Genomic DNA, 24,019 nt, shown 5'->3' with positions numbered 1-24,019 from the left:
CAGGACTGGGGTCCTCATAGTGAAGGAATGTCACTACATCCATGTAAGTTCTCTAATCATTAATTCATCTTAACTATTTGTTAGAAGCTGTAATGCCTTATCTGACCTTTAAATATAGATAAATCCTTCAAGTTTTCTATGAGATCTTAGTTAAATTATGGAAATAAAACTTACAGACCCCAGCTCTCTGAAACTCACAGATACATTAGAAAGTTATAAAAAATAGAAATGAAAAGGATTTCAAAAATATACTAGTCCATCTCTATGCGAGGTAGTACTTTGTTTAAAACATGGGTTTGAGGACTAAACTTAGTCCACTTGATAAAGATTGCATGCATTGTAATTCCTGGCACAGTTGAGAGCAAAGCCCTGTGGATGGTAGGCAATCCTTGTGACAGGGACAGAAGTCTATATTTGAGAAGGAGAACCCTAAAAGCCTGAAAACTCTGGTTTAACAGTATAGGCTGTGGGCTTAAGGAGAATCAGTGTTAGAAATTATACCAGGTGTTTGTGGGTAATTTTTTTCTCTGCAGTGGTAGATTTAAAGGTTGTGATACAGCACATGGAAGATAGTCTGGACTGGATTTACATAACAAGCTGCTATTAAATTTGGTATTTTCTGATAAGTGACTGAAGAGCTTTAAGTAAAAGCACTAAGTGGATTGAATACTGCCTGCAAATTCAGATCTCTGAACCGGCTCAAAGAAAGTCTCTTCCGGGTGGCTTTGGAGATGTTTATGTATTTAAATTTTATTCCCAGAACAGGCGGAGAAGACTCCTTGGAGCAGAGATCCCTGCTAATCTTTCTCTAAGATACATGAGTTTATTTTTATCTAGGGAACAGAGACTGAAGCCCTTGTCAGAGAGAGAAAAGCATTTTAGATTGCTTAGATGAAATTTCTTGCCATGTATAAGCCTTTTGGGATCCCACAGTAAAGCTACTGAAATTTTCTGAGCGCAGTACCACAAAAGACTGAGAGAGATTCATGCGTCCCACACACCTCAAAGAGAAGTTCATATTGCAGTCTGGATTCAGTTTGCTATTTGGCCTATATTTGTATCAAGCACTAAAAGGCTATAACGGATCCCAGTTTTGGGAAGATGTCGTTGTGTCTGTTCAGAGGCATGTCCCCAGCACTGATCTGAACTTGATAAAATAAAATACGTCTTCAGTGGTAGAAGACCCAAGAGGTTCACTGTGATTTTTTGGTAACGGGTTTGAGAACTGCTTTGCACCAGCATGGTGGCTGACTATTTTCTTTTAGCTTTGAATGTATTGTTTAGTGTTGTTTTGGATATTTGTACTGTAAGTTGAAAGACTGTGACCTTTTGCGAATGCTGGTCATGCCAGTTTTTAATGGTAGTTGATGCAATAGTTAGTGATACCTAACTATCAGTAGTGAATTTATGCTAAGAAAAAAAAAAGACAATCACAGAATTAAAACATAATGGTTACTTAGTTGCCAGTGATTTTAACTTATTATATTTGTTATATCAGGCAGACTGAAGCCCCACTAACCAATATGCAAAGTTTCTACTGTAAGGGAATATTAGAATACAGAAAACAAGCATCAACAATATAAACACAGAGAAAAAAGTAAAAGAGACTATGTAAGTCGTATTTGTGAATTGTTGAAGAACATTTGTACAGACACCAAGTACCCTCTCAGGATAAAAGGAAGATCCTGGAGGACATGCACTTGTTCTGTATTAATTTGTGAGTGGTGTTTGTGCTATGTGACTTTTTAATAGCTGTAAGGAGTCTTCCACGACTGCATTGTATTAATTAAAAGGGGCTGCTGTGGGAAGAAAAAGCAGGAAAGAAAATGTAGTGACCAGATGCCTCTGAGGCAAGCACATCAAAAGTCATGAATAACTAGGTCTAGTGCTAATCTGTGTTTTCATCCATGAAGAATAAATAAACAGAAAATGTCTGCTGATAAAATGTTTTGATGAGACAAATATGTGGGAGGTGGTAAGATATGGAACAATCAGATCAAAGAGTGATTTGGATCCCTTTGTAGCTGAGTTACAAGGCATCACTCTGCGTTACAGTATCCAAGCATACATTCAAAGAAATTCAAGCCATGCAGCCATATAGGGGGGAGCCCTATCTTGAGGTGCAATGATTTTTAAAAAAGTTTCAGAACTGCAGTCATGAACCCCCAACGCTGTACTGCATTAGAGATCCTTGGCTCTATAGTGCAGGGGATTTGCAAAGAATCTGAGAGGCTAAACCAGCCTTTTTTGTTTAGCTCTGGAATGACCACCATGGAAAGGCATTCTTACTACTGGTGACATGCCATGGAGAAGGATGATAAATTACGAAGGGATCAAAAAAGGAATGAAAGAATGATCTAAGAGCAGGATGACTTGAAAGCAAATTCAAGGAATTCATTTTGTTCAGATTTTCAAATAAAAGCTTATTAGGTAGTTGGATTGCAGTCTGTTAACTCCCTGTTTTGGGAAGGCAGATTATGTAGCAAAGGGCTCTTTAATCTCCCAGACAAATGATGTAACAAGATCAAATAAAAACTGGAGCTACATGAATTCAGGCCAAAGTGTAGCTTTTTAATAGCAGATGGGTAATTGAGAACAATTAATTTTGGCATGTGGTAAATTCCCAACCTCTGGAAATTTTAAAATGGGGAAATGTGAAAGATGTGATGTGTGCCTCTAAATTTTGGTCTGGTGCAGCCATGACTTTGTGATTTAAAACAAGATTTAGTGTAGAAAAATCTCATGTCCTTCATACCTTATATTCTTCAGGTGTCTGATTTATTCACTCTTCTAACCTTTTTAGAGGCTGTTCTCTGCACTGTCTTGTGTTGGAGGCTTTAAAGTTCATTTGCAAAACAGCTGTATCCTCCTCCATGGTCTGACAGTCTTTGAAAAACCTCCCTAGTGGAATCAGTGTTAGAAATTTAAGCCATCATACATCCAGTTTATTGAGATAACTAATTGTGGTCAATTAAACATAATTACACTGTAAATTACAACACTTTAAAATCTCTTTTCCAAATACCAAATATCTCTTACCACACATACAGGCTCTGGGAGTGTAAAATTTACAGTACCTATTATACTGTCAACTGTGTTAGTAAATATAACCTAATAAGTATAATACATTAAGTGAATCATATGAAAGATTAATTGCAGTTGGTGATTTAATTACTGATTTGTAATTTAAATTCTGTCAGCTTTCCCTAATTTTTCCTAGCCTTAACCTTTTAATTCATCTAATTTTAAGTTAGCTCGTAACATCATCTTTTGCTGTAGTATCTTGTTAAGCATGAAATAGTAAAGAGCTCTGTTGATGTGTTTGAGGAAAAAGATGTTATAGATTTTATAGAGCCTGGGGATTAAAGGACCTGCTCCACCATCCTGTTGTGTCTCCAGTGCATTTCAAGCCATTAACTTCCATCCACTTACCCCTCTGCCTAGCCCAGTTACCTTGATTAGTGCATTTTTTTTTCATCCACAGGACACTGAACATTTGTGTGCTGTACAGTCTTACCTGTTTCATAAAGGCAGTCTGATGCCTTCCCTTTCTTAGCTTTGTCCCTTAGCTCCATTTAAGTTACTGTAGGAATTCTTTTTTTTAGCATTTGCACAACAGAAACCAAGCAGAGATGGGTTAACTCTTTTTGTTATTGATGTCAAGGTGATGGTATCATAATGCAAATCTGCCAAAAGACTTTCCACCTGTCTATACCGAGAGACCCCTGGACTCAGCAGGAGAAGGTGATCAAGGGATATTATACAGGCGAAACATCTCTACACACTCTCTCTTAAAAGCATCAGTTTATGCTTTATTTTAAAGATTCATTTTCTGAAACACAGGTGTTCTCATGCCCATGTTCTATAAGTTAAACACTATTTGTTTGGTTTTGTATTTCCCATTCCCTCCAAATACTAAGGTTACATTATTATCATAGCTTGACTTTTCCATAGCAAAAGTCCTGGAATCAAGTCTGTTTCTCACACTCTAGTCCAAGTAGCAAATTGTTGTCAGGGCCCTGAGGGCAGTAGGAGGTTCTAGTGGTCCTGACCACCCTCACCAGCATCAGTTCTCAAGAGCTGTGGCATGAGCCCTGGATGCCAAGCCTGCTGCGCCGCTGGCTGCATTATCGTGCTTGGGTATCAGCTCCCCATCTCTTAGGGAGCAGACAGTGATTCCTGCAACCAAACCCGATGCATATTCTGTTTCCCTGGATAACCCAATGTTTAGGTAGATAAACAGCAGAGTAAAATCTGGATAAAATACAAGCCAACATTATTTAGCCATAACGTATTTACTTATGCCAGATACTTAATAGTTTTTCCATATTAACTTGTGCTTTAAAGGACTTGGTTTTCTTCTGCTTGTTTTATTTTTCATTGCTAGGACACTGATATGGTCTACAAAGGAGATTTCCTAATCTGAGTGATCTGAGTTCTATCTGAGAGATGCCAGTAGAAAGACTGAAGATCTGGCCTTGATTTAAATCTTTGCATTAGGACTTTTAGGATAAGGTTCACTAACATTGGTAGATTCACAAAGGATAGGAATTTTGTAAAATCCTTTTGCCTGGCAGTAATCCAGATTTATATGGCACTTTCTTCAGAGGAATTCTAGAGCCTCCATGCAAGGGAAGATTAAATGAATTTATTTGTTTAGCCTCCATAGCTCTCCGTAAGTATATCAGGGCTGACAAATGCCAAGGAGGCATAAGAGCTGTCTAAGGCTAGTGCAGGCACATATATTAGTTTAAGGCAGAGTTTGGTATGCTATGGATTTGCTCTGGTTGCAGAAAGATCTGAGAGGTCTTTCTATTTCCTCTGTTCCTCAGATGCAACCGTGGTTGTGAAATGATCCACACAGATAAGGAATAGCGCTGACTCCGTAAGTTTTATCACCTAATGCATAGTTTACTGTGGTTAATCATCTCAGTACTATTAAAGCTCAAAAGTTTTAAAATCCTTGGTAAGAAGATAGAGCTATTGTTAATGTTGCAAGACTATAAGAATGCAGGCTCTGCAGTGAAGTGTTGCTGTTGAAAAATAAAAACCATTTGTATGGAAATCTTATGATTTTTTTAAAGTTAACTGTTGTAGGATTAGATATGTTCGGCTGGTCTGTATTTTTCAGTTGCATTCAGAGTCTTTCAAGTTAAGGAGGCACTTTAATGGTGAATCCCTGCATGGAGTCTGTAATTTGTCAAGCAGTTCCCTGTGAGTAAAAGAGGGGGATTTTGTGTGTTGAGGGGGTTGTAGTAGAAAGCATCCTCGTTTCTATTCTGTAATGTGGAAGATGCTGCATGAATTCTTAATGAGCATGTTGCTGTGTGTCTAAGATGTAGTGGATATACCAGCTTGAAATAAGTTTTTGTGTCTTTTGGCTCTAGTGCTTAAGTACCCTCAAATATGCTGCTCCAATCACTTAGTTTGGATTAGATTACTTTATATTGCGACAATACTTTTGTGTCTGTGCACTGAGATTAAATTATCTGTCTCCTCTAACTCAGATGGGGAAAAGATAAATCACTATATGTGAGGTGTGCAGAGCTCACGATCAGACCTTCTGTACAGATATTATTAGCAGTGGTGTGACTGTCGACACCACACTAGCCAGATGGGCTAGTTATTAACCCAACTTCCACTTTCATTGCTTTATTTCTGAACTTAGTTACTCCCACACCAAAATGCTGCGTGCACTGTAGAAGAATCAATGCAAAGAATTTAGGTTATACTGCTGTATGAAACAGCATGAGCAGTGTGCATGCCAGTTAAACCTTGGAGTCACATTATAGTACAGAAAACTATCAACATTAACACATAGCATAAAGCATGCAAAATTTCCTCTGTGTAACTTCTTTCTGTGACTTTGTCTGCCCCTTGCTACACTGCATGCCATAGTCACCCTTAAAGGCCACATATGTAAATAATTTTTGTTACAAACCTCTCTAGGCAAAATATCTCTCTGTTTGTATGTAGTAGCTTAAAAAGTATATTGACTAATAGTTGTTTCTTTTGATAGGAGCCCTTAAAGTGAAATAAACTAGATTACTAAAGCAGTCTGTCAGATGGAATTTATGGAAACAGGGAGTAATGGAATATATGTGACTTTGTCTATGATAAAAATATTGTATTTAAAATTGTTTTGGATGCAACGTAAGGATTTATGATGTCTTCAGCAGAAAGCTATTTGACATATATAAGTGAGAAAACAGGAAGAACTAGAAGTAGAAAAGGTAACACAAATGAGCTTTGGCAGTTCATGTTTCAGGGAATACAATAGGAAATGATTGGTAAGTCGTGGGTCTGGTCCAGCTTTGCTAGTTTGATGCTCCTTGCTGTTCATTTTCTTCCTGTAAAGCATTTCAGTTTATCTGTAATGATTAGATTGCTGTTGTGGCTGAACTGATTTTGATTTTTTTAGTGTAACTTTTGAAATTGGATTCCCCCTGAGAAGAATTAATTAAGTTTTGCAATTTTTGGACTACATTTTCAGATTTGCAAAAGGGTTTTCAAGATTTCCAACGAAACCCAAGCCCCACTAGGATCTCCCATATTTTAAAAGCATCAGAGCATAGCTTCTTCCTATATGCCTTTTGTACTGCAGGATCTCTGACAGCCTCTAATCCTTCCAGATTTTATACACACCCTGCTCTGAAAATCGCAATTTCCTTTTCTTCTTTGAAACAAATTCTTACCATTTCTTGCATATGGTATTACAGCTGACAGTATGTAGTCCCAGCCTGAATACTAAGACTGTAATGCTGTTTCTTGAGTTGTACTACAGTGTATAAATGAATTCAACTTGACTCTCAAGATAGGTGCCAAATCTCAATTAATTCACAAATGACAGTCAATTGGGACCATGTTCTATGTTGACCACTAGCTGATTCACATTTTAACAAGCTATTGTTTTCCCAATTTGAGTTCTATTTTTTCTCGAATCATCAGTTTTCTCTGAGCCTCACTGGGTGCCATTTACACTATTAATCATGCACTTTTTCTTTTACTTAACACATGTATTTACATAACTGCAGAATTAGTTAACACCTGACACCCTTTGCCACAGTGTTTGTTAAGTCTCCAAACCTGAAATTCAGAAGTAAAAGAACAGAGGCTGGACTGGAAACCAGACGCAGGATTTTCCACTTCAGCCAGGTGGGCAAGCAAGGACACATTCTTCCTGGAGGAGAGTCTCCTTTCCTGTGGCCATGCAGCCTTATAGCAGAAGGGACGTTTTAATTCCTAGTGTGGATGTGCGTTCAGAGGGCCTTGAAGATCATCACAGACTGCCTGTATCTCTGTCTTTGGAGAGAGACTCCTGCAGGGGAACACCTCCCCAAAAAACAGTTTTGTTGAATTAAGACATCCACAGAGAAACATGCTTGGGTTAATGACTGGTCTTGTATTTTGTTCCTTTTTGGGAGATTTTCAAAGGACACTGAGTACCAAGGAAGTAGGGCTCATTTGCACCCCAAGCCTTGTCCCCTATTATGATTGGCAAATAGAGATCTGAGGGTGTGCACAAAGGCTCTGAGGATGCTCCTGCACCCCTCCCTTTTGTGTGCTATGTAGAGATGGAGCTGAACAGAACACCCTGGAAGCTATGTCAGCTCCTGTCAATCAGCTGTTTACAGACTGGATGTGTGGGAACACTGGCTTTGTATGGGCTGAGCCACTGGTGAAGGCATTTGGTGTAGTACCACATGTGGTAATGTTGCCTGGCATCACCTCTAAACTATAAATATCCCTATTGGATAGTGGCACATTATTAATTCTTACATGTTTTCATGCTAATTTTTCTTGCTTTTTCTAATCAAATATTTACAAACAATCCCACTGTGCTCTCTGGCATCATGATGTGGTTCTCTGAAGGAAACCATTAATTTTCTGCTGTACAACATCAGCTGATTAGATGCTTTGTGGAGGAAGAACTGATATGAAAGCACAGAAGTGAAAACAGCAATATTCCTGCCAAGCACTGTAGCCTGTTGCTACATGTTGTTTTCCTTCATCGTCTGGTTTTATTAATTTGTCTGAAGTGGTATTAGTGAGTGAATCTTACCAGAGAACTACACATACTGTGAATCAGCTCTCAGGAGCACAGAAGCTTGCTTCCTTGTGTCTTCTTGCTATTACCCCTGCTCCCAACACCAGAGGTCAGCTTTGTACCGATCATTTGAAGCCCTTTCTGTTCCAGCTATGACACCTAGCCATTACAAAACATAAAGAAACCAAGGAGAAGATCCGACCCTCCTCCAGGCCAAACATGGCTTGCAAGTAGGGTTAAGGTAGAGCTATTGATGGGTCGGATGACCTCTACTGCACTTCTCCCAGAGCAGATAATTTCTAGTTGCCCTTGCCTTCCAGCCTGGTGCTGCAGTTATCCGTTTGTTGTTTAGACTGCCTTCGGGGCTAATGGATTGAGGGCTCCTCCACGATGACCTAGAATTGCAGAGAGGGCAGGATCTCTGCCTGCCTGATTTAGTTATTTAAGTGGTATCCATTGCCATGGTTTCCGACTTCCTTTTTGCCTTGACTGTCTCTGTCTCCCCAGATGAGATTACACAATGCTGCTTCCATTCTTACAGATGAAAAAGCTAAGCCAAGGTACCCACAGAAGACAGGATTTATCTAGAGCTGCAGTCATCTCAGATCCCATAGGGCAGTCCTAGAAACAAAAGGCTCTGTTCCAGCAGTTCCCATAGAGGTGCAGTGACTCTAGAGGCATTTTTTTCAGAGAGGTTATTCAACCTGGAATGCTGCTTCTCCAGGCTTGTGCCATCACTCCATGATTCTGTTTTGGAGAGCCCCTAAACTTGTCCCGGACATCCCCTGCTCCTGCAAAGAGCTTGAAGCTTGATAAGTCAGCTGCCTGTCTTTGCTGGCAGGTATCCAGTCAGAGAGCTGGGTCACCGGGCAGCTTTAAAGACCTGGTCCTCCTTAGATTTAATTTAAGAACAGTTAATTATATAGATTGAGTGTTACATGCATGCAGTATCACCATCAGTACCCTAAGATCATGGTGCCATTTAAAATGGTTGGGTTTTCAGCCAGATCAGTGAGCACAAGGTCACTGGGGTTAGAACACAGAGGAGGGAAGAAAAAATGTCAGAAGGAAAGAGAGATGAGCATTTTTAGCAGCAGCCCATGGTTGGATTGTTTTGTATCAGTTGTCAAACTGGACTTGAAAATTTTCTGCTGTCTTGATGTACGCTCTGAGAAAGAAAACTTCCAGCTAAATCTGGAAGAGCAGTTGCAGAAGCATGTCTTAGGAGGTCTGACAGGGAATGCTGCATGCATTCATGTACTAGAGAGCAGCAGGAGGAAGGAGGTGCTACTTTCATGTATGATGTTGATGAGTCCTTTACTGAATGTTGTATCCAGTTATTAACAGTTCAGTCTTCAAAATGGATGTTAAAATTGAAAAAAGTTCAGTGGCGAGCCACAATATGACTTAATGTTTGGAAACTCTGCGTTACAGTGAAATACTTAAACAGATCAACTTAGCTTATTAAGGAGAAGTTTAAGTAGTGATTTGATTACTGTCTGTTAGCTATTTGAAGGGAAATGAAGGAGATATCTTACAGAATAGACCTCTTTCATCTTACTTTTTCATCTAGGACACAATCTAGGAACTGGAAGTAGAATTCAGGATCTCAGAAAGTGGGAAAAAAATGAATTTTTAATGGTGGAAGTAATTAAGCATAGGAACAAATACAGTATTTATTAATCACAATGATCTCCTTTGGCCTTAGAAATTATTAATCTGTGTAGGGCTCATTCCATCATTAACTCTAGGAATATGGAAGTTACTTTGTAAGCTCCTGGAGTTAGATAGCTTGTTATTCCTAGGGCAGAACGGTACAAAGTAATTGTATAAGGCCCCATTAAAGACTTTTTCTTCAAAGACTTTTTTCTTCTGTCTTTTGTTCTGGAGATGAATTAGCATAATTTTTCAATAGAGCGGATCAGTAAAAACCTGAAGGAAATCTATCTAATTTAATGTTTTCATTAGTGTTGAAACTTGTGAGATGTCAAAACTCTTGTTAGCTTACCTTTGGCTTTTTGCTGGTGCAAAATAAAACCACATATTCTTCAGTAGAACATTTTTCTCTGCTGATCCCCACTTTCGGAACTCAATCATAGTTTTCAATTCTCCACTTCATGGTTGGTAATATTTGTGAGGCTGCCAAACTGTCAGAATATACCCAAGAATATCTGGATGTTAACCTCCACTGACTCATATTATAGGCCACATCAGGTTAAGATTTTATCAGGAACACATTAAAAATTCTGGCCATTGGAGAATAAGTGCAGATGAGTTTTCAGTTTTCAGAAGCTTCTAACACCAGAACAGCATAAAAACCTCTGCATGTTATGTGGTGGGATTTTTAGTATGTTGGTTGTTTTTTTTAAAAAATTATTCTGAGTGCTGCATGTTTTGTTGTCAAGATATCACTTTGCTGTAATATGTGCGAGAGAGGATAAAAGTGAGTTTTAGGATATTGTGCGATGAAGTCAACTAGAGAAGGCAGGAAAAAAATATTCAGGGTGCTTAAATCTTTGCATCAGTGAGGAATCTAAGCAGTGAATCATAACTAGGTTAGACTCGTGTCTTCAGCAACTTCTCTATGGTTCTTTTGTCCTAGCTATAAGATAAGGAGAGTACATATTTCCTGTGTGAAGAACTTGAGGCTCACACTGTGTGTAGGACCAGGTAGTCAGGCATCCTTAATTTTTCAGCATTGTTGTCATGGCTTTAGATCACTGATAAATTTCAGCAAGTGACTGCTCTTGGAAAGAGTCTCACCTGCCATAAAAGAAAGGCAGAAGTTATTGCTCCAAGAGCTATTGTCAACTCATTCAGCCCTGAGTTATTCTCATCAGATTCTTCCAGATATAAGAGAGCTGACTGGGATTCATTGGCATTCTCCAGTTGTTCCCATCAAATGTTGCCTGATGAAGTGGTTTCCAGCACTGCGAAAATGATCTTCATAGAGGAACAGTTGTATCAGCTTTTTTATTGTTTGGTGAGTTCTTAAAAGAGAAGCCAGCTCAGCAGATTCTCAAAATACTGATACTGTGGATACCAGATTGTGGATGCCAACAATTTTGAAGTTTGGAGACATTTGGCTTAGCCTTCTTGGGCACCCTTGGTGCTGTATGACTGTATCTTTGTGTCCAAGCTGTAAGACTGTGCTCAGAAGAACAGGATCACACCAGCAAAACACTGGGAGCTGGTTTTCACATTGTGACATGGTATTTTGTCTCTGAAGTGTCTGAGTGTTTTGCTGTGTTCAGTTTCTCAGGCAGTTTAGCTTTATCTTGTCCAGGGCCAGTTGCAACCCCTTCATGTACAGGTGAGGTGGCCGGGTGCACTCTCTTCCTCACCTTGGCTCACAGAGGATAGGAGAGTGATGGTCTGGAGCAGCACATACTTTATAGATGGTATGCAGTCCCAGGCTTCTACCTCTGCTGCAGAGATGCTGGAGGGAAGCCAGACTGACCAGCAGCAGCCTGCCTGGTAGGGGAGCTACACTCCCCTTTAACTCCCACAGGGAATCAGTGGTGTTGACCAGACTTCTTGTCTGGTTTGGTTTACATAGTGCTTGGCTTCCCAGAGCTGGGAGTCTACGAAGCTGGCTGTTACTAGAGAAAGGTGTAAGTTTCTTCTTATGTATATAAGCACCTGATGGGAGGAAATAACAAAAAGCAGAGCTGGACTCTTCTCAGTGGTACCAAGTGAAAGGACAAAAGACAGTGGACATGAACTGACATAGAGAAAAGTCCCTTTAAACATAAGATAGATAGAACTTTACTGTGAGGGTGATCAAGCAATGGAACACTATCTCTACAGCCTAGAGAGGTTGTAGAGATATCTCCTTGGCAGTATTAAAAACCTAACTCAATATAGTCCTAAGCATCTTAGAATCATAGAATGGTAAGGGTTGGAAAGGACCTTAAAGATCATCTAGTTCCAACCCCCCTGCCATTGGAAGAGACACCTCCCACTAGACCAGGTTGCTCAAAGCCTCATCCAGCCTGGCCTTGAACACCTCCGGGGATGGGGCATCCACAGGTTCTCCGGACAACCTGTTCCAGTATCTCACCACTCTCACAGTAAAAAATGTCTTCCTAATATCTAATCTAAATCTACATCTACCCTCTTTCAGCTTAAAACCCTTAGTCCTCATCCTATCACTACACTCCCTCGTAAAGAGTGCCTCCCCATCTCTCTTATAGGCCCCCTTTAAGTACCAGAAGGCTGCTATAAGGTCTCCCCAGAGCCTTCTCCTGTCCAGGCTGAACAATCCCAACTCTTTCATGCTCTAGTTGACCTTACTTTAAGCAGGGGAGGCTGGACTTTTCTTTCTTTTTCATCCTTCATCCATCATATCTAAGTGTGAGCCAAAATTTGGCCCATGGTTTGCATAGATACTTGATGCTTTAGGTGAACCTTTTTGACCAGTTCCATTCCCGCATAACAGCTAGTTGCTATTTGGAAATTTCACTCTGAAAGATCCTGTCTCTTCTTGCCATGACTGCCTTTTTCCCCCCTTCCTTTGTTATCTGATCAAAGGATTGAAACCTTGCTTGGTTGACATATACATTGCGAACTGGCTTTATTTGCGATTATCAAATATAAAAGTTACTTTTGTTTTCATTCAGGTTTTTTTTAGAAAACTTATAGTTTTTCTCTGAAATCTACTTTTAGTAGCTCTTAAAAGCCACTTATACTAACCGCCAATCATACACTTCACATGTCTGCTTGAGATCCACAGTATTTAATGTACTAAAAATAAAAGCAAGCCAAAAAAAACAAAATTACCATGAGAATAACTGAATAGCTGGTGTATATTCCAGCCTTATACAAAAAGGAATGCTGAAAGATACTGTCCAGATTAATGATTGGTAGCTGCCTGCACTGGGGAATGGGAAGAGGACTGTTAGGTACCTGGGAGATGCTTTACAGCAAATTAGTAGGAGCCTAGACAGTATTCTAGAAAAAATATCACTGTTTTTTATGCTCTATTTTTATACACTTCCTTAAGCTTTTGATGTTAACCACTGCTGAAAACAGGATAGGGGCAGGTGTCTGAACTGTATTGGCTGCTCTTAATATTCATTGTTTCTTGAAGTACATGACTGTGTAAAATTGACTGCAAGGTTAGCCTACGTCTATAACTTTGCTGCTTCTTTACTCCTCTATCACATCTGGGTCTTCTGTCAAATGTCTTCAGAAAAGTTCTCTGAGCTGCAGTATCGTTTCTAATTGCCTCCTCCCTGGTCTGGGCTGTACGTGCCCGTTGCTTCAGGCATCTGTCTGCTTTCAAGAGGCCGCAGTACCATCATGGAACTCTATAACGTTCCTGTCCTTTAATTATGGAATACATAAGCATCTCCTGAAGTGTGTGCATCCCCCTCAGTGTTCTTCATGTCAGGAATACTGAGGGGCTGGGAGCCTGGCTTGTTTGCAGTGACAGCAGGTTGATGTGATTATCCAAAGACAGCACATTTGTAGTTGTCTATTTGTTGCATGATCCTGGGGATTTCTGAAAGACATGTGCCTCTTGGATGCCCCCACTCTGCCACTTGATGGCAGTCTTAAATATTTAGTTGGGTGCAAATACTATCAAGTATGCCAGTTTTTCAGAACAGGGACAGAGGAAATAGAGCCTCAGGTATTAAATTGTGAAACACTATCAAGACTGCAGCTTAAGCAGACCAAAACAAGAAAAGCAGGAGCAAGAGTTAAGCTGCTTGTGCCAACTGCTGCCAGATGCATAACGGGAGGATTAGCACTTGTCCAACTTCCCAGCTCCAGAGTGCTCTGCAGAGGCAAGTGCTTATTCCTTGGTGTTGGAGCTGGGAAGGATTCTCTGCTCCCTGGTTTCTCAGGTGCTGTTGGGAATGAGTTATGTGAGACTGTTAGTCTGTCTAGCTGAGGGTTAAACATAAATGCACTCCTGAAAACAACAGGAGTATTGCTCTTCACATTATTCATATATGGAACTTTTATAGACCACATCAGTCACCCTTTTCCTCCTTCATCTGTGATGTGTATCCTCAGAAGTGCTGTGAGAATTATGGAAAAGACTAAGACCATGTTAGCTGGTCTTGGCCCAGAAAGGTCTGGAATACAAAACTCCTTGTCACTAGTCTTGTACCTTTATCGTACAAGATAAATACATGGACTCTCTCTCCCTTTTATTTTAGTATCTTCAGAGTGCAAGTTAGCACTCATAACGTATGGGCAGTTGCACAATTGCTATTTACACTGTAAAACTAAGCCCTTATGAATATCTAATTTACAGAAGAAAAATTAAAAACAAGTTGTAGTGCCTGCTAGACCTATCATGCAAAACTCTGGTTTTACCTACATTGCATCTCAGCCCAGTTGCATATTCCTTCCCTTTTTTGCAATGCTCACCTGCTCAACTTCATGTGAACCAGGGGAGAGCTGAGCTGCAAAGCCAGATCTTCCTGCTGTTTTCGGGAAGGTACTACATCTTTTCATCCCATTCTTCCCTGTTCTTGTCTGCCCCTGAGCCTTTGCTCTCCCATGCAATGACAAACAGCACTTTGTTCCAGCCATATCCTAAGTCTCTCATTTTTATTGGCCCAGCTGATTGAGGTCTCTCTTGCATTACTTTGCCAGACTGTATTTTAGAATGATATGCAAGCACACCTGACAGCTCGTTTTCTTAAAGGCTGTTTGTATCTATCCACACGTGTTTCTGAGGTGTGTGTCTTGCCTTTGACATGTGCAGAGCCAGCAGTGGTTACTGGGACTGTGACATGGCCTCAGGACATGTATAAATTTCAGTCTGCCTTGTCACCTGTCAATTTAATCTTTTCTAAAATGTCCAAAAGACTTAGGAATTATGTTTTTTCCCCTCTCCTAGAAGTTCTATGCTTCCTAAACAGAACCCCAGCTAATAACATTAGACTTGATCAGGAGTACCATGAATTAGTCCAGTAGCTGGTGAAAGGTGTCAAGCTGAATCTTAAATTTGACATTCAAACGTCTGAATCAGCGTAAAACAAAATGGTTTACAATTTCCCTCCACTACACTCATGGGCTTGCTCAGAGCTCGCAGATATTGCAGTGTTAACACTGCTAACCAGAGAGTATGCATTCCCTGGGGTGGGAAGTGCCCAGGCTTGCTGAGTTAAGCCCAGAGCAGGTGGTCTCACCAGCAGGGTTGAACTTCCACTGACAAATGTCAGAAAATAAATGCTGGTGGAGTTATCATCTGAAATACCATCTCAGAGGGGGTGCTGTTGGGATCCATGGTGGCCCTGGAGCTAAGCATTGTTTTTGTTGGTCCTCTGGCTGGAAATAGAAACTCACAGCAATTGAAATGTGTTGCTGATGAAAAGGCAGGTGGAGTTGTAAATCATGCTGGGAACAGGGCTGTCATACAGAGTGATTAATCTTGTGGTAAACTGGAATTATTCAGACCAAATGCATTTTAATGCAGCCAAATATAACATTATACCTCTCTAAACAAGGAGGAGTACTGTGTTTTGGAAGGCAGCAACTCTGAAAAAAACCCAAACAAAACAAAACAAAACAAAAGGCTTTTGTGGACAAGCAATAAATATGAGTTCCTAGTGTGATATCTTGGCAAGGAGCGTGAACATCATCCTGGAGTGCAAACAGGGACTCCTGAGTGGTAGCAGAGATACGATTTAAGCATTAGTGAGACTGATACTGGAATATTATGCTTGGTTTTGTAGCCAACTTTTTTCAAAGCATGCAGAAAAACTGTAGATAGTTCAGCAAAGAGCACCACATTGATTCAAGATTGAAGAAGATGCCCTAAAGGTGGAGAGAGGACAATATCCAGCTGAAATTTGAACTGCAAGTGAATTTTGTCTGGCCCTAGCACAGGTCCTAGACATGTGATATCCTCTACATACCTGTGGAAAGTTTTAAAATATTTACTCTTCTCCACATCTGTTGAGAAACAGCTTTCTTTTTGCAGCTGTGAAGGAGGTGTCTTTGACTGGTGTGGCAAAGCTCATGCTGGCTCCTAGCTTTTTGCTGAGCAGGCCTCTCTTCTCAGTGCTGGTGAAAATAAATAGGATTTTTGAGTTTGGGCTGTGAAGCTTATCAGAAGTATGGTGAAAGGTGACTAGTGTTCAGTTTTAAAGTATCTTAATGAAGACAAAGCATCAGATATGAAGGAAGTCCTTCATCCAGTCAAGATAGGCATAGTAAGAATTAACAGTGGGAAGCCAGATGAGTAAAATAAAGAATTAGGTGAAGCTTTTTAATCACTCAAAGTGATTAAACATTGAAGGAAACTGCAAAATGAAACTATAGCTTCTCTATCTTTTGAGATCTTCAAATGAAATATGCATACACTAGCCAAAACCAAGTTATCGGACTCAAAAAAGGGTATACCAGTAACATTTGTGAGCTGTGAAACAGAGGAGGCCAGGCTTTCTGGCCTTGAGATAGGAAGTGATGAATTATCAAAATATTTTTTTTTTGTCTGGGAAGAGACTGTTTTGAAAGTTCAGTGTTAGTCTTCTCCCTGCCACAGTGTGGTTCACAGCCAGATCTACAGTGATCAGGGCTTGTATCAATACAGCAGTATACTCGAGTACTTCTGGGCATTTTAGGGAATAGGAACAGAATGAGCACCAGTGTTCCCAGTTTGAATTCCTCAGGGATCCTGGGAAAAGGCCTCACTGAGCAGACCCCTGTGAAATCCCAGTTCTGCTCCTTGTTCTTCCAGCTTTCTGTAGTGTTTTTTGGCAGTCCCCTCCACTGCTCTTTCTAATTCCCTTGGCTGCAAACAGGAGTGCTGTGGATACAGGCTTAAAGCACTTGAAGTGCTATAAAACTTCCAGTTATTATTGTTAGACTTCAAGAGCCTTTGAAAACCCATTCAGCACATGCCCAGGCTCTCTGAGCTCCTTGGAAAGATTTGTTCTTTCCTGATTTTTCTGAACTATTGGCATACAGTTATGCTCAAAGTGCCAGCCATCTCCTTTCTTGCAGCACACCCATTCTGTGGCTGCAGCAAAGCGTGGAGGTGGCAGAGCTATTTAAATAAGCCAGGAGAGAGTCTTGCTGAAGCAGCACAAGCTCACCCAGCATGTTTCACAGGGGGTTAGATTAGCCTGTGCTCAGTGCCATGCTGCACAGGTTTTGCTCACTGATAGAAAAAAAATACTGAGAATTAATGAATTTGTGACTTGCTCAGTCATCTGTGCCATGCAGGCTGTAGCACAGGCAAGTTCTTAGGCTGTGCTCAAGGTTTTGTAGACCTAGATAATAATAATAATTTGCCTGGAGAAATTTGCTGGCCTGCAGATATCCTTTTTTGTCCTCTACACTTTAAATATCTGAAAGGCAAGTAAACAGCTGAGCCATTTCTTTGGGTACCAACAGTTTTGTCTTTGAAACTGATCTCTTCTCCCCAGAGGAGATCACCTAACCAAATGTAAAGCACAGCCAGCCCTTCCCTTGGCTTCTCAAAAATCCAAGACTAAAGGATAGAACCCCAGCCAGCAAGCTCATCAAAGCGTGGGCATATCTAGGAAAGGAGAGTAAATGTGCTTGTGCAGCTGTGATGCCCAGAAACAAGCAGCTGTTCACAACTGTGCTTCTCCATCTTGCTTCTTTTTTTAGATAGGCTCTTGGGGGAGAAAGGACAGATTTTAACCAGCAGTGGTTCCTTTAGCACGGTGATCTCTTGGTCTGAGCCATATCAGCAAGACAGCTGGCAGACATGATTTATAGAAAGCCATGTATCACAGGATCTAAGATGTAAGGCTGCAATGTTTTGGGTTTTAAATCCTCCAAGAGAAGGTAATTTGCTAGTTTATCACACAAGAAACTGTAGCACTGGCTTCTTGTGTAGTAAAAATCTCTACTTTGATTCATGACAATGGAGGATCCCCACAATTAAGATTTACTATGTGAATGAAGGATTTACCTCAAGCATTGTAATTTCTAACTTGAGGGTACGATTGCATTGAGCGTACTGTTTCAGCCACTAAGCACTTTGGAGGAAACAGGAAAATCATGCTTCTCTCATGTTTCTTTTTGGTGAACCAAATGGGAAGGATAAAAAAAAAAAAAATTCTATCCATCAAAGAAAATATTTTGATCTGATATTGAACATTTACTGATTCTTTTAAATTCAGGTAAGAAAAAATGCAATGAAAAATCTGTTAAAACAGACACGAAGCATCAGAATGAAAGATGCAGATGCTTTTCAGATTTTTGTTTTGCATGGACTGTTTAGTCATACCACAATGAGGTACTTTGCTACCACTAAATTGGTATTTTTATGAAAAGTGTTTGAGTTGAATCTGCCCAGCTTTAAATAGAAGTGCAGGTTAATATTTTGGACAGTGGTAGTAGTTGGTCTGAAACCTATTTCTGATTGCATGTGATGCTTACAGGCTCAGTTCTCCAGAGTGAGACCAGTATTCATGCTATCTGCCTCTTTCATTAGCAAATTAGGAGTTGTAATGTGTCAGGGTCTGAACCTCTGCTCGGGTCAGCACTGTGGACTCTCATGATGTGCAACTCTTCGTCATTACAGCAAGAGTTTGTTCAGTCTCCTCTTCCTGCTGCATTGCCTTGTGTCCCCCTATAAAGCAGAAGAAAAACTCCTGCAGGCACTAGTTATCAGAGTAACTGTCTGGTATCTGTAGTATCTCCAGCCCTTGTGTATCAGCAAAAGAGCCAGTTTGTAATTTTATGGCTCTGCATGGGGCAGATACTCCCTGCTCTTCCAGTGCATGCTGGTGCATCTACACAGTAGAGAGAAGCTGTCTCAGATCTGAAGCTGCTGCTTTCACCTCCAGCAGAGGTGCAGCCATTGTCAGCTCTTGGGTCTGCACCTTCTGCTTTCCTACGTGCTCAGTGGTCTTCTGACGTTGTTTCAGTAAGCTACCTCCATCTTGAGAAACTGACTACACAGGATTTGGGGCACACTGCAGTGCTCTGCTAGGTTTTACTGAAAACCACAAACCTTTCTCTTGAAAAGGCCATGCTTCAAAGCTATACCACAGATAGATAGGCTCCTGTGCTGTCACTGCTGTTCAGGAACATTGAATATTGCTAATGAAATAAGTCCCCCCCTTTTTTTTTCATTTATTAAAGAACATGTTGGTTTGTCACAATTTAGTACTCCGGGTAAGAATTCACCCTTCATTGAAACGGATTTATATGTCTACTCTCAGAAGGTTATTGTTTTACTGAGATTTATGTGCCATGCTTCAGTGTTAATTGTGGATTACTTTCATCACTTTGCCTTTCATCAGAAATAGGCTGTACTTTAGCAATCATATTATCCAGACTTATGTGCAGTATTCACACATCTGTGATTTAAACCACATCCGCAATATTTCATGACATAAAGTAGATAATGAGTAGGATCCAGCAGACTTTTTGGAAATACACCTGGCTGGTCAGCACACTCTAGGAGAATTAAGAGCATGAAACAGGTTGAGTTCAAAGGCTGTCTAACTGATTTGACTTCATAGTCCATTCTGCCATGAGTCACTTGTGGCAGGTCATCTCCACATCCTTCCCAAGTTTTTTTGCTCCTGAGGAGAGGAGGGATTCGTTCTTATCATGGCTGGACCTCAACTTAATACCAGCTTGATGACATTACTTGGCTAAGAACTTCTGCACCTAGGATGGAGTTTCTGCATCTGGGAGACAGTAACACTGGGCACAAGGATAGATTGGGAGAGGAGTGGCTGGGGAGCATTCCAGCAGAAAGGGGCCTGGGGGTGCTGGTCAACAGCAGGCTAAATATAAGTCAGCAGTGTGCCCTGGCAGCCCAGAGGGCAAACCGCATCCTGGGGTGCATCAAACACAGTGTAACCAGCTGGTCAAATGATGTGATTATTCCACTGTATTCACCATTGGTGTGGCCTACCCTTGAGAGCTGTGTGTGGTTCTGGGCACCACAATTTAAAAAGGATGTGAAGGTACTTGAACGCATCCAGAGGAGGCAACAGAACTGGTGAAAAGGCTGGAAGGCACGTCCTGTGAGGAGTGGTTGAGGACTCTGGGTTTGTCTAGTTTGGAGAGAAGGAGGCTGAGGAACGACCTCATTGCTCTCTGCAGTGTCCTCGGGAGGGCAAGTCGGGAGGGAGGTGCTGAGCTCTTCTCCCTGGGATCCAGTGATAGGATGTGTGGGAATGAGTCAAAGCTGTGTCAGGGGAGGTTTAGGCTGGGCATTAGGGAGCATTTCTTTACTGAGAAAGTGTTAACACTGGAAAAGGCTTCCTAGAGAGGTGGTCAATGCCCCAGCCCTGTCAGTGTTTAAGAGGCATTTGGACAATACCTTTAGCAACATGCTTTAACTTTTTGTCAGCCCTGCATTGGTCAGGCAGTTGGACTAGATGATTGTTGTAGATCCCTTCCAACTGAAATAGTCTATTCTATTCTATTCTATTCTATTCTATTCTATTCTATTGTAAAGACAATTCTCTGAATTCAAAGAACAGGGCAAAGCTCCAGTAGAGAAAGCAAGTTCACTTCCTTTTCAGCTAGAATTCTAGGGATAAGCTTCCCCCTCTTCCCAAAAATATGTTAAAAATATTATTTAATTTCACATATGTTTAAAGTAAAGCCAATATTGGAATCTCAGCTTTCTGCAGAGTAAGGAAGCCATTTCTCCTGGCTGATCCCAATGTACAGAGAGACCTATGAAAACAGACCATTTCCGCAATCCAAATACAAATTGGCAGCGATAGCTTTATTGTGTGTGAGTTTCTTTACTGGTTCTTTGGATGTTCTGTATGTGTCCCTGATAAATTTGAGGTAAGCAATGTCTGTATCTGCATGCTGATTTGGGATCAACTTGTCGCCAAGGAGAGTTCTCTGTAGTTAGTGTTGGGGTACACATTTACCAAGTCCTCATCCTGCAGGCTGGTCAAAATGTTAGGAAAGGTAGGAAACACTTTTAAAAGGAGATGACTGTTCTGGAAATAGGATGTATAGTGGGTACTTGAAGCACAGAAAGGAGTAAATTTTTTTTCCTGTACACTGTATGCCCAAGGGCATTTGACAGTAAGAAAAAGTGCTTGGAGAGATGGCTAGGATACTCTCAGAGAGAGCATTGTTTTCATAGATGAGGAAAGTTTCTTTGCTTCGGAGAGCTTATCTACATCAACAGCTTTTTTTCCCCTTTAAAAGAATTTGGAAATTGTTTTTTTAGATGAGCAAAAAACCTGAGAATTGTAGAGACAGTCAGGACATGATTAAAAAAAAAAAAAACAAAAAAGGATGGTCCTATCGAGAATAGGAAGAGCTAATTTCAGGAAGTGCACAGGAAAGGTGAGAGTAAACAGAAAATAAATTGGAAAGTCATGGCAAAAAAAAGAGCTTCTATGCCAAGCAAGGAGGAGATGCTGGACAGAAGCAGAAAATAAAGCTCTAGTGGCTTGGGCATTGTACAGCTATGTGTAATGGCAGTGGATATGATGCTTTACAGATACTTCAATGAAATGCTTTTCTTTGAAGAAGCAGTGGAGGCTGTAATATCAAATATTGACAATACAGAAATGGAAATGCTTCTATCCTTGGTTCAGCCTGCATGTCTGCAATATTAGTTAAATCCTAGCCCAAAGAAATAAGTGTCCACAAGCTCCTTTTTTCCTCCACACTTTTCCTCCAAGGCGTCTCAAGCCTGTCTTCAAGAAAAAAACTGCCAAACCAGCAGTTTTTTCTGCATAAGTACATTGTCCCCATGTCCTGGGGAAGACAAATCAATGGAGGAAAGGATGCTTGGATATAAGCACTCTAACATGACCTTTTGGTCCTATGATTGATGTCCTTCCCACATGAATTGCATTCAGGTGGGTTTTGGGCATAGGTGAGTGCAGTCAGATTAGCAGTAGAGGATCTCGGAAACTGATTTAACAGCAAAGCTCCTCCTTGTTTAGATGACTTCATGAAGCAGGGCCACGGTATGCTCCTCCTCTACACCATGAAGAACCCCTCCTTCCCAGAGTATGTCTTCAGCAGTGAGAGTGGCATCATGTGTCTGGACTTCCATAATGACCACCCCTACCTCGTGGCAGTGGGCTTCTATGATGGTAGTGTGGCCATCTACAACCTGAAGAAGACAACCTCCCAGCCCAGCTACAAGAGTAGTGCTAACTCAGGAAAGCACACGGAGCCAGTGTGGCAGGTAAGGGTGCTTTTCCTTTCCTCTAACGGGGCTTTTAATTGGGCTGAGTTTGGGCATAGCAGGGAAAAGTGCTGTATGGGGAGAGGTGTTGGTTTAATACATGTATTTGTGATTGACTATTAAGTTGTATTTCAAGCTAATTTTGAATCCTTGGTCCTCAACAGAAACTAAACATGTGAGCAAAAGTTTGCTATAAACAATTACTTGTCCTTAGTTTTCATTATTATAGATGACTTCTGTTTGGGGAGGAACTGATTCCTCTGTATATACCAGCATGCAAAGTTATTTATGTTCCAAATACAAAATCAGCGGGCAGCAAGTGATGAGCAGTGTGTGAAATGCATATATCATGCCCTCTTGGGCATAAGAAACCCAGGGGCAGCTGCCTGCTGAAGTGGCTGCCACTGAGATTCAAGACACAGTACCTAGCAGTTGACCTTGAAGTATTCTGGTGAATTAAGCATTGTGACGTGCAGGTAATGCTCTTAAAGTAATGCCACTCTGGCATCTGTCACAAAGAGTCACCAGATAGATGATATTGTGAAGGACTGGAGTGAATATGTTGCTGTATGTAGCTAACTTTATAGTTATGTCTACAATGTAATCCGAGTTGAGATTGGAGCACTGGAAGGTAGAAGTGCTTCTGATCTTGTTTACAGCAGTAAAAGGGTGGCAGCACATATTTCAACGTGGTCTGTATGAGCCTGTTGAGGTGCAGGGGTGTGTATTTGGTTTCCTAGCCTGTGCTACAAGTGTTGCTGCCATTAACTATTGGTGTCACCTGATTTAGGCTGTCTAATGCAGTCATACCTCTAGGCACACTGTCAATGTTCCTTGTACTTTGGCATATGCCCTGCATGGCTTGTCCCCCAGCCATGGCTCCTTGTTATTGCATCTTCCAATAAAAGTCCAAGTAATCAAGGGATCCTGATAGGACTGCAGAAAATGTGGAATATGCCAAGAGCTAGACTGGAGCTTGCTAAAAACAAAGAGGTTATGCAAATATAACATTTCAGAGAATACCTGAATGTTCTATTTGCTGCTTGTCTGTAGAAAGCTTTTCCTCTAGCAAGCATTATTAGTTCTTCTTACAGGCTAACATGGTACCCCAGCCATGGGTTGTTATCATAATACAATGTGTCAGACACACACACACACAGAACTTCGAGCTTGTCCCACTGCCGTTCGTTCAGGCTTTATAGAGTATAGCAATGGCTCCTTACAAATTTGGCGATCGTCTTCCTTGTATTAAGTGCTAGTCCATTGTAAATAATGGAAAATTCTGTCTTGTTTTAAATTACGCATTTCTAATTCCTTACTACCAATTGATTAAGATCCAAAGCCAGAAAGGAATAAACGTATGTATAGACATAGACAATGTGGCTAATACACCACCAAAACCTTAGGTCTTACAGAAACATAGAACTAGAAATGGTCTCCCAGGTCAGTGAATTCAGGCCACGGCCTTGAGCTGTGAACTCCAGCTTAAAAGGAGTCAGCTCCTGGGAAACGGTGTCAAAACTGTCATGTTCTGGTAGGCAAAAGCCTATGTGGAGTTAAGCTAAACCCCACTTTAATCAAAATAATGCTCCAAATAGTCAGCAAAATCCTCACACTCCCATCATCTCCAGCACTGAGTACTTGTAGAAAGCAAGTGCCTGGTCAGGGTATCTGCTTGAGTCAATGGCTCAGTCCCAGGGCTTGACTCTGGATGTTAATGTGGGTGACCAAAGTGGAACAACTTGACTAGACATTGGCACCCAGAGCACATGAGAGCAGTCTCCTCTAGAGAGAAGTGACACCCTGCTGGGAAGAGGCTCAGCATAGAGCCTCTCCCT

The 24,019-nt window shown here is 40.9% G+C and overlaps 1 protein-coding gene across 1 annotated transcript in view; it reads left to right on the top strand.

Moving 5' to 3' along the window:
• The window catches only part of DNAI1 (dynein, axonemal, intermediate chain 1), a gene marked incomplete at both ends in the record, with an annotated part of 49,759 nt that extends 27,578 nt beyond the window's left edge, over positions 1 to 22,181 (top strand). The window contains one exon of the mRNA XM_010073216.1: positions 21,934 to 22,181. Coding sequence (XP_010071518.1) covers positions 21,934 to 22,181 — 248 coding nt within the window. The remainder of the gene's footprint in view (positions 1 to 21,933) is intronic.
• Between the last annotated feature and the right edge of the window lie 1,838 nt (positions 22,182 to 24,019).

The sequence above is a fragment of the Pterocles gutturalis genome, unplaced genomic scaffold (genome assembly GCF_000699245.1).
Source record: "Pterocles gutturalis isolate BGI_N339 unplaced genomic scaffold, ASM69924v1 scaffold7402, whole genome shotgun sequence".
Taxonomy (NCBI): Eukaryota; Metazoa; Chordata; class Aves; order Pterocliformes; family Pteroclidae; genus Pterocles; species Pterocles gutturalis.
Note: the sequence above shows the minus strand (reverse complement) of the source record. Positions and strands in the feature narration are given on the sequence as shown.